Source organism: Mauremys mutica, chromosome 4, assembly GCF_020497125.1.
Source record: "Mauremys mutica isolate MM-2020 ecotype Southern chromosome 4, ASM2049712v1, whole genome shotgun sequence".
Lineage (NCBI taxonomy): Eukaryota > Metazoa > Chordata > Testudines > Geoemydidae > Mauremys > Mauremys mutica.
The window spans coordinates 43,200,844-43,219,236 of NC_059075.1; the positions used below are offsets into that span (position 1 = coordinate 43,200,844).

Below are 18,393 nucleotides of genomic sequence, written 5' to 3' on the forward strand. Positions count from 1 at the left end.
GGACCTAGCTGCTGAGCTGGTTTTCCCCAGCCTTGGCTCATGTCGACCCCTGGGATGGAAGGAGCAGGTTCTCTTCTTGCTGCTGGCCGCAAGACACATGGCCTACGTGACTGATGCAGCCTCCCCCGCCCCCTCTCTTGGCAGATGCAGACGAATGTGAGATGTTCGGCCCTGAGATCTGTCGGAATGGGCATTGTGTGAACACAGTGCCAGGGTACAAGTGCTTCTGCCGCTCTGGCTATCTCTACGACTCCATCCGGCTCGAGTGTGTGGGTGAGATGGCCCTTCCCCTCTGGACGGCTCCTCCCTCCCTCTGTCTGGGCCTCTGCTCCTCACTGCAGGAGGCAGGCCCATTCTGTCCTTATGTGGCACCAGTGCCCTTGCTGTGTGGGTGGTGGCAGTGCTGGTGCCCGTGTTATGTGAGGTTAGCAGTGTTATGGAGCAGTGTCCTCCGGGTTCTCGTATGGGTAGGGGTTGGCAGAAGCATTCCCCAGGGCCTTTACACAGTGTGGGGTGAGGTGAGGGGGGGTAGGGGTTTGGGGGTGGCAGACGCACTGCCTGGGGCCTTTGCACAGTGTGTGTGTGAGGTGCTGGTAGGGTGACCAGGTGTCTGGTTTTCAACTGGAAAGTCCAGTCGAAAAGAGGACCTGACAGTGTCAGGCCAGTAGGGTAGCCAACTTTCTATTTGCAGAAAACCGAACACCCTTACCCCGCTCCTGCCCTGCCCCTTCTCCTAGGCACTGCCCCTGCTCGCTCCGTTCCCCCTCCCTCTATTGCTCGCGCTCTCGCTCATTTTCATCATGCTGGGGCAGGGGGTGGCGATGTGTGTGGGGGGCTCAGGGCTGGGGTAGGGTGTTGGGGCGTGGGAGGGCATGAGGAGTGTGGGCTCCAGATGGCTCTTACCTCAAGAGGGTCCCAGAAGCTATTGGCATCTCCCTCTGGCTCATAGGTGGAGGCATGGCCAGGTGGCTCTGCATGCTGCATCTGCTTCAGGCTCCACCCCAGTAGCTCCCATTGACCACAGTTTCTAGAGCTGGAGGGAGATGCCGGCAGCTTCCCAGGAGCTGGGCAGAGCTGGGCAGGCACCCTGCCTGCCCTGCTGCAGGCGGCCAACCAGACTTTTAACGGCCTGGTCAACGGTGTTGACCGAAACCAACAGGGTCCCTTTTCGACTGGGCGCTCTGGTCAAAAACTGGACGCATGGCAACCCTACCAGTCAGATCTATTGAGCGGACACCCGAAGTCCAGTTACTGCCGACGGGGGAGGCGCCGAGTCATCACTCGCGCCTGCCCATACTCAGCTGGGGTTGCCCTCTACCTGCCTCAAGTGGCTGCAGCTCTCAACCCTGGCTCCTCAGGCGAGTCCCTCCTGACCCACGCAGGGAGAGGGGAGATGGGGGAAAGCAGTGAACGACAGAGGGAGGGGGAAAGAGGAACGAACGGGGGGTGGCGCCTCAGGGGGAAGGGGCAGGCCAGGAGCGGGGCCTCAAGAGAAGAGGCAGGACAAGGGTGGGTCTGCAGGGGAAAGGGGAGGTTCTGGTACTCCTGCTGGAGTGTCCGGTTTTAAAATATTACAAAGTTGGCAACCCTAGGTGGGGGAAGAGGGTGGCAGAGGCACTCCATGGGACAAGGGTTGGGGTGGTGCCCTCGTTTGCCAGTCTAAGGGTATCTCTGCCTTCCTGTGGCTGCAGATCAAGATGAGTGTGAGAATGAAATGTCCTGCGTAAATGGCGAGTGTCTGAACACAGCCGGCTCCTTCCACTGCTTCTGCAGCCTCCCCCTGGTGCTGGATGTGACCCGCAACAGCTGCATCAACGTCTCCAACAGGGCTGGTGAGTGGGGCTGCGGGGCCTCAGGGGAGATGGGTTTGCATGCATGATCTGCACCTTCCTGGCCTGGGCCTGCAGTGCCGGCTGCACCCCAGGACCTCCATGCATGCCTCCTCAGAGTGGGAAGCAGAGACATAAGGTGCAGAGTGGTGGAGTAGCCCACAGGCAAGGTGGTGCTGCACACAGGGGAGCAGGGGCTGTGGGGTACAGTGCCAGACTCAAGGGGGAATGTTGCATTGTCACGGAGTCCCCGGGCGATGCTCTGGAACTGCTCCCCACAAAGCCAGTCAGGACTTTGGGGAGCCTCCTCTCCCTTGGAGCGGACTGTCTTCAGGACAAGAAGCTCACACGGCTTCACCTTCCTGGGTCTGACCTTGGAGCATTCAGCATCCTTTGCCCCTCCGTGCACTTCCCACAGCGAGTCCGCCCAGGTGGGGTCCTGGGGAAGCCAGAGTGTCCTGCACGCACCCCCACTTTGCAGTCAGATGTGACTTTTAGCCAGGCAGTAAAACAGAGGTTTATTAGATGACAGGAACACAGTCTAAAACAGAGCTTGTAGGAACAGAGAATGGGACCCCTCAGCCGGGTCCATTCTGGGCCCAGCGAGCCAGACAACCCTGTCTGCCCTCACTTCCCGTCCCCAGCCAGCTCCAAACTGAAACCCCCTCCAGCCCCTCCTTTCTGGCCTTTGCCTCTTTCCCAGGCCAGGTGGTCACCTGATCTCTTTGTTCACCTTTAGCCATCCCCTTGCAGGGGGGAAGGGCCCTGGCGATTTGTTGCCAGGAGACAGAGTGTCAGCCATTTATGCACGCTGGAGGCTTAAGAAATGCATAGGGGAAACTGAGGCACCCACACAGTATTCAGAGGAAACATTAAGAACAGTCCCACTTTGTCACATGCATGCAGGGATCTGTGCAGAACCTGAGGATCGCTGTATATGAGGCATGTTGTGGGAGGAGCAGTGTGCTGGCTGGGTCTGAAATTCAGTGCACGGGGTGTGAGTGCGGGGCACAGTCTGGGAGCAGAACACTGGGCACAGCACCTTCCTAACGGATCCCAGGAGACCTAGAGGATGTCCCCATGGCATTCTTTGTTCATCTCACTAACAGAAGACCTGGATGAACATGAAATCCACCTGGACATCTGTTGGCAGAGAGTCTCCAACTACATCTGCAACCAGCCACTGCGGGGGCAACGGACCACGTACACCGAGTGCTGCTGCCGCTATGGCGAGGCCTGGAGCCAGGACTGTGCACTCTGCCCCCATAGGGCCTCTGGTGAGAATGCACAGTCACAGGAATGAGGGGACAGGTTTGCTCAGGGACTGTGGAGCCTTTGGCCTCTAGGCTCCTGCTAATCAAACCCTGCAAAGGTCAGCAGTGAGTGAAAGGTCGTGGTGGGCTGTGGATGAAAGGAGAGAGGGCTCTCCCTGCAGATCCCAGTGAGCAGGTGTCCACATCCCAGAAACCAGTCACACAATGTGTCATCAAATGCCCCTTTATTAGCAGCCAAGGACTGAATGGGTCACAGGGAATGAATTCTCCTATCGCTCCTAGGGGAGTTCCCTCTGGCTCAGGGCTGACGTGCGCTGGCAGATGTGGCATGTGAGTCCTTTACTTGAATGTATCTGAATGATGGCAGTTAGTGGCACAGCACCCCTAGTACTGCGCTGAGGCATTGGAGTTAGTACTGACTCCGAGGGGAGTCTCCACTGCTCGGTCACCCTCACTGCTCCCTGCAGCAGCTAGGTGTTCCGGAGCAGGAGGGGTTCCCCTCCAAGAGTGTACAAGGCCAAGTCCTCAAAGCTGTGTGTGGAGTGTGGGTTCCACATACCTTGGAAATCCCATAAGGACCTGGGACCATTGCCTGGCCTTTGCTCCTCCTGGGCTTGGCCTTTCTCTGCTCAGCCTGAGTCCATCCCTGATGCAACCCCCCACTTAGCTCATGCCTGGACAGTCAGGGGCTTACCCTCCTTCGTGCCATAGTGCTAACCTGCCCCTTCCCTCTCTCTCCGCCTCCAGAGGACTTTGCTCACCTGTGTAATGTGGCCAGGGGAGAGACTGAGAGGGAGGCTGGACTCCAGGAAAGGCCCGGATACGAGTATGGACCAGCCCTTGAAGACTCTCATTATGGACTCTATAGCCCAGACTTAGGGCCCTATTACAATTACCTGAGTCCTGAGTATGGAGCCCCTGATGCCAGCTTCCCCCAGAGAGAACTGAGCAGTGAGGTTGGTGGCAGCACATTCCTACGCACTCCTCAGCTCCATCCAGCGCAGTCCCAGCCTCGCTACCTGCCCAGCCAAACTGGTGAGTACTGAAGAAGACCAAGAGGTGTCCAGGTGGCTTCCTCTAGGTTCAGGCTGTGCCCAGAAAGTAACCCCCCCCCACCCAATTCTCCTAAAGCCAGCCTGGATGGGGCCCCATCTGTGTTATCCAGACCAATATCCATATTTGCTGCCCCTGGCCCCTCTACGTCACCCACCTGCCAGCTGATGGTTTTCTGTTCCCCTGTGGGCATAAAGCCTTCCCCAGTGTGTTCCCTGCAGGCTGATGGCCCCTCTGTATCCACAGGGCACTTTGACAGCTTTGAGGGACTCCAGGCAGAGGAGTGTGGCATTTTGAATGGCTGCGAGAACGGGCGCTGCGTGCGCGTGCGGGAGGGCTACACCTGCGACTGCTTTGACGGCTTCCAGCTGGACATGACCCACATGGCCTGTGTAGGTGAGTGGCCTCAAATGGTGAGAGAAATGGCCCCACCAAGGGTAGGGGGTGGGCTAGCTGCCCTCCACCCCCACAGCTAAGATACTGGTTTTGAGGAGGGCTGGTTGAGCTCTACAGCTCCCAGTCACTTCTGCTGTGGAGCTCAGCACATGCAGCCCTCAGCCATTCCTTACCTGCTGCTGCCCCCTAGTGTCACTGCCTGGGGATGGCAGTTGTCACTGGAGCTCCATAGGACCAGGGCTTGTGAAACCGCACCCAAAGGAACAGTGTGTCCTGTGGCACCTTTGTTGCTTTTTACAGATCCAGACTAACACAGCTACCCCTCTGATACTTCGCACCAGAGGGTATTCCCATCACAGAACTGCAGGGAAGAGAACCAGGGGCTGGGCAGGAGGGACCCCTTTCCTCAGCACCCAGGGCTGTCACTCTAATCAGGGCATCAGCCACGTTCCTGGCATGTGTGGCTGGGTTATACAGCCTGACTGAGGCGAGATTCACACAAGGCCTGGATCTGCCATGGGAAGGGGACCCCCACTCACTCAGTATGGGGGTGCTGTGGAGAATGAGGGGGAATCCTGCTCGCTCTGTGTGTGAGGGAGCTCTGAGGAGAAACAAAGGAAAATTAAAAGTTCAGGAAAATGAAAAGTGGAGAAGAAGACGGGATCTAGGAAACAAAGTGAGGGCAGAACAGGTTGGAGCTGTGTGCACTCTAGTCAGTCGGGGCAGCCTCCCTGTGGTGCTAGCACACTGTGAGCACTGGTGCAGACTGGGTACAGGTGCTTTGGCCATCTGTCATGTAGCAGTGCTCTCAGCAGGTCTAATCAACATGATGTTTAAAAGACGGTGGCTCTTGGGCCTCCACTGCACTAGCACTCCACCCCAGAAAAGCTGTTCTTGACAAAAGGCCTCCATCAGCACTCTGGAACAGCTGTAAGGTTAATAAAACCCTCATTTGTTTTCTCAGTGCAAGGTTCATTGCCTGTGTTTTGGTCCCTGAGGGGATAATCGGCCCCTTTCAGGGCCACCCCAGAGGTGCCCTCGTCTCTGTTTCCCAGCAACCTTGTCAAATCAGCGAGGAATTTTGCAAAACCAAAATCACCCTTTCCCCCAAATCTTGTTGTTTAGCACATCTCATTCTTAAGAGAGGGAGCACAAAGCATTCTTCTTGGGGTGATCTGGCTGGGGGGCAGTTTATCTCATGGGGTGCTTTGTTCAGTGTGGGGGTGCTGAGTGTGGGGGAGCCCTATGCAGGGTGAGGTTGCTGGGCATGAGGGAGCACTGCAGCATGGGGTCACGGGATTGCTTTGCAATGTGGGGGTGCTGAGTTTGGGGCAGCGATGTGTGGCTTGGGGGGCTGCTGGGCATGGGGTTTCTGTGTGTGGGAGGTTTGGTGAGCCCTACGCAGCATGAAGATGGTGGGTGTTAGGTGTGGGGGAGCTCTGTCTGCTGTGAGGGCAGGGAGGTGCTGGGTTTGAAGGTGTAGTGGGGGTGCTGTGCTGCAGAACACAACTTTCAGGCTTTTTTCCCTTCCCTCTCCTTTCAGACATTAACGAGTGTGAGGAGGTGAGCAGCCCTGGGCCCCTGTGTGAGGGCGGCACCTGTGAAAATACAGAGGGCTCCTACCGCTGCAACTGCTCGCCTGGCTTTGTGATGCAGGCTGAGCCCCACCGCTGTGCTCCTGCACCCGCCCAGAGACCAGAGGCAGCGCAGCTTTAGGGGAGTGACGGGGCAAGGGTGGCCCTCCTCAGACACTCTGCTGGTACCTGGATCCATCGGCTGGAGAGAGGCCCCCGGGACTGAAGTAGCTTTGATGCCCTTTGCTCGTCTCCCAAAGCGCACAACCTTCTTGCCACACCTCGCCTGGCTGAGCCCATAGGGACATAGTCCAGGGTAGAGAGCTCCAAGCATCTGCAGCTACCTCCTTGCCTGGTCTGCTCACCACCAACCTCCTGCTTCTGCCACAACCTGGACCCACAGGGCCCCCCACTCCCCTCCCCCACCAACCTACAGGGCCCCCTTCCTCCCTGTACTGCACAGACCTGTGAGGCTCACCATTACTGAAATGGCTAAACAGGCCTTAAACTAAGGAACTGGAGCAGCTGAAGCTGCAGAAAGGCAGCCCCTCCCCCCAGCTCCTCAGTAACCAGTGTAAATAGCAGCGTGGGGAGAAGCCTCAGCCCTTCCCCAGTACCTGGCAGAGGGATTGATAGCAATTCATCATGGTGTCCTGTTTGAGGCCTCACAGGACACTTCACCCCACTCCCACCCATAGTAGCCAGTGTTACCCCCTCATTGCTTTAGCTGGTGTCTTTGCTCTGGCCCAAGGCACAGCCTGGTGCATGAACCCCAGGCCTGGGAGCTTGAGTGTGAGGAGGGCCAGCTCCAGCTTTGTACAGATGCCACCTGTCCTCTGGAGGTGGCGTGGACGTGGAGCCCAGCAGGCTTGAAAGGCCTGGCCTGCTCTCCCTGGGCACAAGACTGTCACCCCTGCACTTTGTACAGTTGCCTTGCAGTGGGATGGGGTTCCAGCTTTGTAAAGCTGTTGGTGGCTTTTCCTAATGGAATCTGCTAGGGAACATCTGTCATTGTTAAATAAAATGTTATTTTGGGCCCTATGGCTCAGACCCTGGGGTTGGTCAGGACTAACCCTGCCTCATCTCTGCCTAGCCTGATAGCTCAGACCCTGGGGAGGAGTCCATATAAGACCATGATGCACACAGTGCAGCAGCAGCACCTTCCTTTAATTCCCCCATGGAGGGCCACTGTCTTCTAGCAATGTTTGCCCAGACTCACTCTCTAGGGGGAGGTGGCTCTTTTAAATTTAGGGTACACAGCCCTGAAGGGACATTTTACTACTCGCTGGTGAGTAGCCTTAACTCCTGCTATGTTTTTCCTTTCATATAACTGAGGGGAGATCATATTGCCAGAGCCCACTTGCTAGGCTGGACTCAAGCTCCTTCCTCATAACAACACATTGCAGGGGCTGGCTGCATCCCTGGCTGGGCCATCATCCACTCCTCTTGCATAATGAAACTGGCTTCTCTGACCCCAGCTTGAAGATAGCACCTTACACTGGCCACTCCATCACACAAGGCAAAACAGGCAGATGGCAGTTTTTATTGAGCCTTTATTAAAAGGAAAGTTATAAAAAGATGTTAGGGGTGAAGAGCCCCCAGCAGCAGCTCCATGTAAGTTAGCAGGCAGTGCACATCACTGGTTAGTAAGAGTCATCCCTGCAGCGATGCTGTGTGCAGTTTGGGTTTGTGCCTGCACAGAGGAAGCATTCTCCCAGCTGTAGAGTTGCTGGGCCAAGGAGACACCAGTGCTTATGGAAGACAAGTGGCAGTGCCAGTCCCCTCTCTTCACCCTCCATTGGCTCTGGATGGCAGATGCAGGTCGCAGGAACACTCTGGTCATGACTGAGCAGGAGAAAAGCAGAGGGACGCAGCAGCATTCTATCAGAACAGGCACTCAAGGGTTAACAGACAGCAGCTGACACCAACCCCATTGCATTAGAGAGAGAGAGAGAGAAAAACCTCCACAGGAGCTCCAGCAGTGTGCTGCTCAGCCACTGCCACCACTGGCTGCCAGACTCTGCTCCCTCTCAAGCTACAGGGAGTTGAGCCCTCTGCCTGTTGATGCTGCTGCAGCAACTGCACCTCAGCTTTGGGAGAACACAGTGCTGGCTGCTTGGAGGCTGCAGAATTTTGAAACAGATGCCAGGAAATGCCCATTATATAAGAAGTCTGACCCAGGTTTTCACTTCTACCCTCCCCCAAAGCCACCCACAGGGCAAGCAGGGCTCCTTAGCTGGTGATCTGGACAGGTATCTTCCAGCAGAATAGCATCTGGCCTTGGTCATCAATCAGCTCCCACTGGACAATCAGTTTAATCTGGAAGAGACAAAGGAAGTGAGTGTGTGTAGGGAGTTGCTGGTCCTCAGGCACAGGGGCAGTCTGAGTTTCTTTGTTGGGTGGGGAAGGCGAGAACCCACCCCTCTGCCCCCAATTATGGGAGGAACTGCACCTCTGGAAGCAGACTGGGAGCCAGGTGAGTTGCAGCAGGCCAATTCCAGCTATGCTGTACCCCGAGAACATCTTGCACGCTAAGTAGGGTTGCCTGGGAGACCTCCAAGGACTAGCACTCCACCCTCCAAGTCAATACTGACCCTACTGCAATAATAGAGGGCCTTGACTGTGTCTCAGTTAAGAAAAGTCCTGGCCCTTTGAGCAGAAATTTTCATGAAGCTCCCCACCACTGTGAGGCACCAGGGCTGGGAGGGAGGAGCTGGTGCAGGGCCATGACTGAGTCACAGGCTCTGGAAGGAGGTTATATAGAAGCACTGCCCAGAAAGGGGCCTGCAAACACTACGCACCTTCCCCAATCCCTGCAGTCACAACCAAGCTGCTTCCCCTGACAGGTCTGGCCTGTGGTCAGGAATTGGAGACTGGTTTTGGAGAGAATGGTGCATGCAGCAGAGGTAACTCACTCCTGACAGGTGACCTCAACTACTTGCTTTTCTTGAGCCCTCCTATTCCCAGGTAAAAGGGCCTCCTTGCTCAAGGGCATGCTGTGGTGCTGAGCCCTGACCAGGCAGGGTAACTCTAAGACCTGGAGCTGGCTTGTGGGTCACTTACACTGGGGTACTCGCTTTTCACAGGCAGCTTGTTCAGGTAGCTGTAGGAATGGCCTTTCTCAATGGGGCACTGGATCCCACTCTTGCATCCATCAGGCTCAGGGATGGGAAAGGGTACGTCCACATGGAGTATCTCCCCATACACCTTTGCTTTGCTGCCCTGGCTGTCGATCTCTGCAGAACAGGGAAAGAGATGAGAGGGAGATGAGCAGCTGCCCACAGCTCCAGAGCTATTATGGTAAGGCACCATTTCCACCACGTGCAGTGTCCCCTGCAGCTCGTAGGGATGCAGTGTAGGATGAGGTCACTAATAGATGTTCTTCATTTCTCTCCTGCCAAGAGGACACTTCTCAACCATCCTTCCCCACATCTCCAACTGTTGCAGGCAAGTCCCAGGGATGAAAAGTGGTTATCTCCACCCACTGCTGCAGAGAAGCCACCACCCCCATAGAAGCTCAACCCTTAAAGTAGTATATTCTATTCTTACTGCTGGAGAAGGTGACGTTGACGCTGTAGGACGTCCCTTTCTGGAGCTGGCAGGGCTGTGTGGGGCAGGGGCTCACGTTCACTTCTGTGATGCTCCCATCTTTGGAGCCTGCAGGAACAAACAAGAACTTGATCATTTTAGGGTCCTGTTACCCATAGTCAGAGGCCTCCAAGCAGCATAACACCCAGTCCTAGTGTACATGACACACACACGCAATGCCAGACATGGCATAAGACACACACACACACCCTCAAAGGAAAGAGTCTTGGAGACTAGTGAGGCTCCAGCTAGAGCTACTTTGTGAACAAACTGGAGAGACTCCAGAGGAGTTCAACAAAAATGAGATGTTTAGAAAACATGACCAATGGCCAATTCTTTCAACCCTTCCTCCTGTTTAGTCTAAAGAGGAGAGGGCTGAGCGGGGACCTGATAAATCTTCAAATATGTGAAAGGTTATTAGTTCTCCATGTCCACTGAGTGTAGGACAAGAAGTCAGCAGCCTAGTCTGCAGCAAGGGAGATCTACATTAGACACAAGCTTGTTAAAGATGAGTAAGGCTACAATTTAGTCACAGAATCCATTACTTCAGCCTGCAGCAGTCAGGATCTGCAGAGTCCCCCGCCTCCCACAGGGGCAGGGAGCTGCAGGGTACCCCCACTGCCTCTGGCGGTCCCCTGGAGCTCCAAGCCACTGCAGGCAGTGGAGGTACCCCACAGCTCCTGCCACCACAGGCCCCAGAGCTGCAGGCAGTGGAGGTACCCTTGAGCTCCCAGGCACTGCAGGCAGTGGGCCCCCCCAGCTCCTAGCGGTGGGCAGCAGGGGACCCTGGAGCTCTGACACCCAACCCCGCTGCAGGCTGTGTGGGGACCTGCAGATCCCCATTTTGTCTCAGATATTTTTAGTAAAAATTAGGGACAGGTCACCGCTTCCGTGTACTTTACTTTTCTTTATTGCCCGTGACCTGTCCCTGACTTCTACTAAAAATATCCATAACAAAATCTTAGCGTTGATGAGGACAGTTAAGCAAAGGAAGAGGTTAACTAGGGAGGCCATGGAATCCTCATCTGTGGAGGGTTAAGACAGGTTGGACAAAAACCCCTGTTACAGATGCTCTAGGTTTACTTGGCCCTGCCTCAGCAGAGAGAGGGGAGATGGGGATGATGAACTAAATGACTTCTCTGATTTACATGGCCCAGAGGCATTGGGAGCTTTATACAGTGAGGACACTCACCCCTGCTGCACAAAGAAGGTGCGTTATGATTAGGTTGAAGTAGGACAAATGGGGGGGGGGGCGGGTGGAGAGGAAGGGGGATGGCAGAGATGTGGATTGCTTAGGTTTGAAAGTTTCCCTAGGGAATGAGTGGGAGCCCTATTAGGTGGGACAACTAAAGACCTTGCCAGGGCAAGGTCCATACTGGCAAATTGGGTGTTAGCAGCTCTAGCTCTCTGGGTTTGCATTAGTTGTATTCAGTGGCACCAAGTCCAACTTTTGAGGGGGGGGGGGGGGAAAGAGTAAGCAAATTCCAGTCCCTACCCCTCCTCCATCAGGGACCCCTACTCCCCTCTCACTACACACCCACACAGAGCCCTCAGGGACCCTCTCTCTCAACCAGGGAGTCTCCCCTCTCTCTTTTTCATAGATACCAACCCAGAAGGGACCATTAGGATCATCTAGTCCAGGGGTTCTCAAACTGGGGGTCAGGAGGTTATTACATGAGGGGTCACGAGCTGTCAGCCTCCACCCCAAACCCCGCTTTGCCAGCATTTATAATGGTGTTAAATACATTAAAAATGTGGTTTTAATTTATAAAAGGAGCAGGCAACTTATAAAAGTTCGACCATGTGAAAGGGGTCACCAGTACAAAAGTCTGAGAACCACTGATCTAGTCTGACCTTTTGTGTCACACAGGCCATAGACCTTCCCCAAAATAATTCCTGGAGCATATATTTTAGAAATTGCCAGAGAGCGAGAACCCACCACTGCCCTTGGTAAGTTGTTCCAATGGTTAATTGCTCACACTGTTAAAAATGTAGAGCGTCAAGTTGGGTGAGGTAATATTTACACTTTATTTCCAGTCTGAATGTGTCTAGCTTCAAGTTCCAGCCACTGGACCGTGTTATACTTCCTCTGCTAGACTGAAGAGCCCATTATCAAATGTTGGTTCCCCACATAGGTACTTTTAGACCGTAGTCAAGTCACCCTTGTGTGAGTCGATGCTATCAGGAAGTGAGTTCTTTGCAGACTCCCCAGTGTTCTGCCGTACAGAAAGACTCTCTGTGCACCAGGTTGCAAAATCATTTAGCCTGGCAGCCCTCCATCTGGACAGAGAAGTGTCTGGGCCAAGTTTGAGTTGCATTGTCACTCTATGCATCAGGTCACACCGCCACTCACTGAAATTTGGCCCGGCTGCATCTCCATCTGAACAGAGGGATGACTGGGTCAAATTTCGGTGGCACTGCAATGCTCTGGACCGCTCCTGCAGCAGAGTACTGATTTAGTATGAGACCACTACTTAAGGATGTGCAAAAACTTGGGGGAGGGGACATGTCCCTCCCACCCCCCCAATTGGCACCACAGTTTGTATTGGGCTATAAATGATGCTTTTCAATGGGCCATAGAGAAAAGCAAAACCCTGCTCTGGAACACAGGGAGTCTGAGTGGGTGTGTAACACCAACAGACCCTGGGTGTCGGCAGGCAGGATTGAACCTGGGACCTCTGGAGCTTAGTGCATGAGCTAAAAGCCATATGGCTGTTAGCTAAGGCTGTCAAGCAAACTCATTAATCTCTAAGTGGTCTCAGTGCCACTAGATGGGGCAGAATACCACACCGTGGAGGTGTGTGGGTTACAAGTGCAGGGCAGCATGAAGCAGCCAGGTCAGCAGAATGACCTGCTGGGGTGTAACAGGTTGGGTTTCAGGAGATGGCAGCACAATCTACCTCTCCAAGCCTTTTCTCTAACTATATTCATGAGGAGACAGTGCCAGCCATGGCAGCAGCATGGGCCCTGTGAGGACTGGAAGAGAGACTATTAGGAACCATCTAATCCAGCTCCCTGGTGCTTGCACAGGATTGTTCCCCACCTCTTCTAGTGCAATGGCCTCCAGCAATGGACCTGAGGACACGGCAGTGGGCAGAAGAAAATACTGGGTGAGTTGCAAGGACTACAGGGAAAGATGAAAATACCAGCTTCTGTAGGTAAGCAGAGCTAGAGACAAGAAGGGGAAGCTTGGGCTTAGTGCAGGGGTCTCAAACTGCGGCCCGTAAGCCTCCCCAATGGAGCCCTGCGGGCCACTGCAGTTTTGGGGCTGGATCTCTCCCTTGGCCCCACCTGCCACCCCCAGGTGCTCCCCCCACAGGGGCCCCAGCAGTGCTAAGCAGCATCTACCTGCTTGCTCCAGTGGCTGCCAGCCCCTCCCTGCGGCCCAGGGGTGGGGCGGGGCTGTGCCTCTGTTTGCTGCCCCCGCCCCAAGTGCCCCTGTGGCCAATGGGACGCTGCGGGGGTGCTGCCTGGGGCAGAAGCACACAGAGACCCCCGGCTCACCCCACCTTGGAGCCCCAGGTAGGTGCCGCACTTCCAACCTCCTTCCAGAGCCTGAACCCCCCTCCCTCCCCACATACCCCCTCCCACCCAGAGCCTGCACCCCCTTCCCACATAGCCCCTCCACCCCCAAACTTCCTCCCAGAGCCTGCACCCTAATCCCCTACCCGAGACCTCCTCCCCCACCCAAACTCTGTCCCAGAGCCTTAGGCAGGTGGAGGGTGGAGTTTTTGGGGGGGTGGGTTCTGGGCAGCATGAGTGACATTGGCCCACTGGGAGGATTTGAGGACTGGCACTGGCCCTAAGGGAAACTGAGTTTGAGACCCCTGGTTAGTGGGAAAGTCAGTGCAGAGATTCAAGGAGGGGAAACATGGTAAGAACAACCAGAACGGAAGATCATGTGGGATGAAATGGAGGGGAGAGGGAAGAATCTGCAACTGTCACGGCAGGAAAACAGAGGCTGAACTAGCGGATGAGCAGTGGGGAGAGGAAAGGACACTGGTAGCAGAGAAGGGAGTTAAGTCAACGCTGGCCTTGGTGGGGCAGAAAGGAGGCCAGGTTCCTCCTGGTGACAGACATGACACATGACAGTAGTGTCCACAGAGGAAGAAGGGGGATTAGTTAAGTGGCCAAGTGTCCTCACTCTCAGTTCTAGTGACTATGAAGGGTTTTGTCTTGTCTATACCAACATGTGCCCTGAAATGCACATCCTTCAGGGGAGGGAACAGACTACGTGCTGGGCCTCGCTCTCTGCAGCCACTTCAGATTATACATAGACTCTACTGCTGTTTGTCAAGACTGAATGGGACAAGGCAAGTTTAGTAATATTTTTAAAGTAGTGTTTCACCTGGGAGCACTGGAGTGCAACACAAGATCAGCTAAACCACCGCAGTGCCCAAAGGCCCTCATCAGCAACGGTAGTGCTGTCAGTGGGTGGGCATGCACTCAGCAAGCCCTAAAGACAGGCGCTGGCAGACAAAGGCAGCATTGAGTATTTATCAATACCAAGGAAGTCCCAGTCCCTTTCAGAGTACAATGCTTATAACAAAGCCTTAGAGTTCTCTGGTTTCACTGCTTTGGGGGAGAAATTTAGCTTTAACTCAGTTACTGAGATATCAGTTAAGGAGGTTTTGTTACTAAACTCAATGTGACCAACACAAAGCAGCCTTGGAGATATCTTTCTAATTAGCCAGAAAAGCCATTTTCAGTCTCTTCTCAGCCTTTGAGAAAGAGCAATCTGTCATTTTACAACCCCGTATCTATGGAGGCCAGAGGCTAGTTAGATTGGAGGGAGGGAAGGTCACTTCATCTCTTTACTCCCCATATCACCTTTGTCTTTATTTTAACAAAAACATTGTGTCAATATGACCTCCCCATAGAAGCTAGATATTGAGCCATGGTTCATACAAAAGCCAATACATAATGTTTGTGTTGGCTTATCAACAGCTCTGCCATCATCCATTAGGATTCTTAGGTCTTTCTCAGCATGACTGGTCACTGGTTTCTCCCTCCTCCACCCTGGGACGGGGGGGGGGGGGAGAGAAGTCACATTAGGAACCTACCTTTAAAAACCAGCCCCTTCCTGCCTTTATTCTCCATAGGCCTCTGTGTTATTTCTCTGCCCCAATTGGTCTCTGAATGCTACCCAATGTAGTGTTATTGCTCACCTTTGCTGATACGCTCTTTATGCGCCTCTTTCAGATCAGTGTGATTGTTCCACAAGATGGACATGCCTGGATCAATGTAGCTTACAGAATCCCACTGGATACCACCCCCTAACCTGGTATCTTGCCATTTATCATTACCCATTGTTCAGAGGCGGTTATCACCACAGAACCCAGCAGCCTCTCTACCAGAAGCAGGGCCACGCAGTACAAACAAGACAAGTCCCTTTGTGAATCTAGCTCCTTAGGTGCCTAACTGGCCCTTTAGACCCAACATTTAAGTGCCAGTGACACTAACAAAACCCTGCTCAGCTGCTGCCTAACTCTGTGGAAACCTATGGGGATTCAGACTCCTATATTTCTGCCAGTGGGCATGCATAAGATGACCTCAGTCCTGATGCCACCCCACAGCTAATAAGCTGCTTAGAGCCCTTGCTCACACCTAAGCCCCAGTGGGATTCTCTTCTCCCTCTTATGGGACCCAATCCACTAGGCAGGCTCACAGTACACTTAACTCATACAAAGGACAGCTGGGGGGCTACAGGCATGGGTCCCAGAATACCCACTAGCCCAGTGGTTACAGTACTCAGCTGGGATGTGAGATACCTGGGTTGGAATCCCCATGCTGCCTAATTTGGAGCTGGTACTTGAATCTGATTCTCCCACAGCCCAGCTGAGCACCCTGACCACCAGGCTATAGAGTCAATCTCCCATTCTGGCCTAATGAATATTTATACAAAGCAGAACAGCTTCCCATGCAGCCTGGTGGTTAGGGCACTCCTCTGGAACGTGGGACACCTGGGTTCAAGTTCTTGCTCCAAGTCAGAAAGAGCAGGGACTTGAAATCAGGCTTCCCACATCCCCAGTGAGGGCCCCAAGCACTGGGCTATTAGCTGTGATGGCTCAGGGCACCTAATACCAGGAGAAGGTTCATAGCTGAGAATCCCAAGCAGAGACAGGCCTCTGGCCTGTCAGTCAGATGCTTAGGGCTCAGCTCAATGGGGGTTAGTTGCCTAAGTATCTTTGTGGATCTGGGCCTTAATCCCCACCCCTTTCCCTTGCATTTCACTCCTGGCTAGCTTAGGTAGCTCTCCCCACTCAGCTTGCTGGCTTCTGAGAATCCCTTACATAGGCACCTAAATCTCCCCTAAGGTGAGGCTGCAAATTATTCCAATGGGTGGCAGGGCACCTAAGCATTGCAATGCCCAACTCCTCAATCGACTTTGTGAATCTAGCCTAGGGTCCATAATCAGAAGAGCTTACAGTTCCAGGATGGCAGCCAGAGAGTTGCTAGTGGTTTTTTTTTTTTTTTTAAACAACACACACACACACACACCCCCGCTTGGTACTTCCATCAGTGGTAAGTGTAGATTTTCCTGAACTGCCTCCTTCAGCCTACTTCGGAGAGTGTTTGATTTCTTGTAAGTGTCAGTCCCGTGAATAGTGTGAGCTCCAAACCACTTTTAAGTTAATGTTTCAGGAAGATTGGGAAACACTGTCGAATGCAGACAGAGATATAATCTCCGGCCCTCTGTCAGGCTATTCATTGTGAAATTCTAACAAAAGCTGGCTAGATGGGGAGAGAGTTGGATGCACATGAAGCTGAAGAAGAGAGGCTTTCCCATTGCTCTCAAAGGGGCACTGGGAAACTGAGCTGCAAACTCCAGGAGTTACTTATTCAATGGGACATGCATGGATTTCCCATGGCTGCTCTCCACAGTAAGAGAGAGTCAGCGACTGCTATCTGCATTGCTCTGTATGACACCTGGCACATGTCTGGACACTCACTGAATGCTATTTAAACAATTAACATCGAATAAAATGATTTGGAGAGCTGGTGAAGCTAGAATCAAGAAATGCAGGTACTTTATGGATCTCCTCACTGTAGTAGCCCAGTCCCTAAATTCACCCGTAGCTCAACAAGCACAGAACCGCTGCTAGGGAAAGTCTCTCCTTGATTTCTCAACAGACCAGCGACAGACCAGCTACCATAGTCTGCAGCCTAGGACCTAGAAGAGGAACAGGGAGGGAGTGTGCAGCGTCCTAAAAGTGCTGTCAGTCAGGGAGCAACAAGGTTAACCTGCCTAGCTAAGGACACCGCTAGGTCCCGGAGAAGGGGGTTACAGACACATGAAGTGCTCCCTATGGAGGCCGGGGATGCTTAGTAGGGGAAAGGTGGAAGAGCCTTGACAGCAACTCCCGGGCGGGCGGGGAGGACGCTAGGAAACCCTCCGGGATCCGAGCCAGGCAGCGCAGAGAGGAAAAGAGCCTCTCCAAGACTTCCCTGCACCTTTCCCCCGGCCCAGCCCTCCCAGGGGTTCGTGGGCCGGGCTTGCTCCACTTCGAGCCGCCCCAGCCCGGCGGGGGACGTGTGCGGCACACGGCTCGGGGCTGCAGGAGCGTCGCATGGCCGGGCGGCGCCGGGCAGGAGCCACTCACCGCAGTCCACGAACTTGAGGGGCTCGGCCCGCGCCACGGAGCCGAGGGCCAGGAGCAGAGCCACGGTCAGGGCGAGCATGGTCCCGGCCGGCACCGGAGCGAGGCGAGGAGGATCCGGGAAGTGCGGCGCGGCCTGAGTCACCCGCAGGTCACCTGAGAGCCAGCGGCCCTAGACCCGCCCCTGCGCTCAGCTGACTGCGAGGGAGCCGCCCCCCTGCAGGCGGGGCCGGGCCGGGCCAGGCGCGGGCAGCGGGGGTTCCCCTCTGGGCTCCTGGCGCCCGGCCCAGCCGCATCACAGACAAGAACCATTTAGCGCGACCCGGCCGGACCAGAGATCCCGGGCCCGGCCGAGCCGCGCAGAGGGCGCTGCGCACTCCACGTCGGGCCCCCGGAGACCCGAGACTGGGTTTCTTTACATGCACCCGGGAGTGTTTAGTCCCGTTGTGGTTTGGGGCTGCAGGGGCGCTCGGCGCCGGCTCTCAATCTCCCCCCGCGCAAACGCTCGAAGCCGCCTCTTCCCCCGGCCTGCCCCTGGTGACAAAACGGGAAGCGGCGGTTCTGGTCTGAGCGCTGCTGGCTGGTGGGGGGCTTAGGAAAGACACTGTCACAAGATTAATGCTTTTAAGTCACAAGAACCGGTAGCACTGCTGGTCTCTGCTGCTGGCCCAACCTGGCCCCTGTAGAAGACGTGCCAGAGCTTGTGACTAACATCTGAAAAGCACTGACCCAGGAGCCACTGAATCTAACCCCAGAGCAGAAGTGGCAAGGAAAAGCTGAGCTGTAAAGCAGCCAGCAATTTTGCATGCTCAGGCTAGTTCAGGGATTCTCAAACTTCACTGCACCGTGACCCTCTTCTGACAACAAAAATTACTACACGACCCCAGGAGGGGGGACCAAAACCTGAACCTGCTCGAGCCCCACTGGCCTGGGCGAGAAGGCCCAAGCCCATGGGCTTCAGCCCTGGGCGGGGTGGGGGCTGTAACCTGAGCCATGCCAACCAGGGCCAAAGCCTGCTGCCCAGAGCCAAAGCCCTCGGGCTTGAGAACTGCTGGTCTAGTTTATGACTAGAACCCAC

General features: G+C 54.7%; 2 protein-coding genes across 2 annotated transcripts in view; one reads left to right on the top strand and one right to left on the bottom strand.

Annotated features, from left to right (window-relative positions):
• LTBP2 (latent transforming growth factor beta binding protein 2) overlaps positions 1-8,220 on the top strand; it is a 119,369-nt gene extending 111,149 nt beyond the window's left edge. The window contains exons 31-36 of the mRNA XM_045013823.1: positions 145-273; positions 1,692-1,832; positions 2,939-3,106; positions 3,851-4,138; positions 4,403-4,552; positions 6,096-8,220. Of these exons, the coding sequence (XP_044869758.1) occupies positions 145-273; positions 1,692-1,832; positions 2,939-3,106; positions 3,851-4,138; positions 4,403-4,552; positions 6,096-6,268 (1,049 nt within the window). The 3' untranslated portion in view covers positions 6,269-8,220. The remainder of the gene's footprint in view (positions 1-144; positions 274-1,691; positions 1,833-2,938; positions 3,107-3,850; positions 4,139-4,402; positions 4,553-6,095) is intronic.
• On the bottom strand, positions 7,649-17,501 carry NPC2 (NPC intracellular cholesterol transporter 2). Its single transcript, XM_045013829.1, has 5 exons — positions 17,319-17,501; positions 9,676-9,783; positions 9,190-9,362; positions 8,342-8,445; positions 7,649-7,971 (listed from the first exon to the last, which is right to left on the bottom strand). The coding sequence occupies exons 1-4, from the start codon at positions 17,395-17,397 to the stop codon at positions 8,359-8,361; spliced, it is 447 nt and encodes a 148-aa protein (XP_044869764.1). The 5' UTR covers positions 17,398-17,501; the 3' UTR covers positions 7,649-7,971; positions 8,342-8,358.
• Positions 17,502-18,393: the final 892 nt, after the last annotated feature.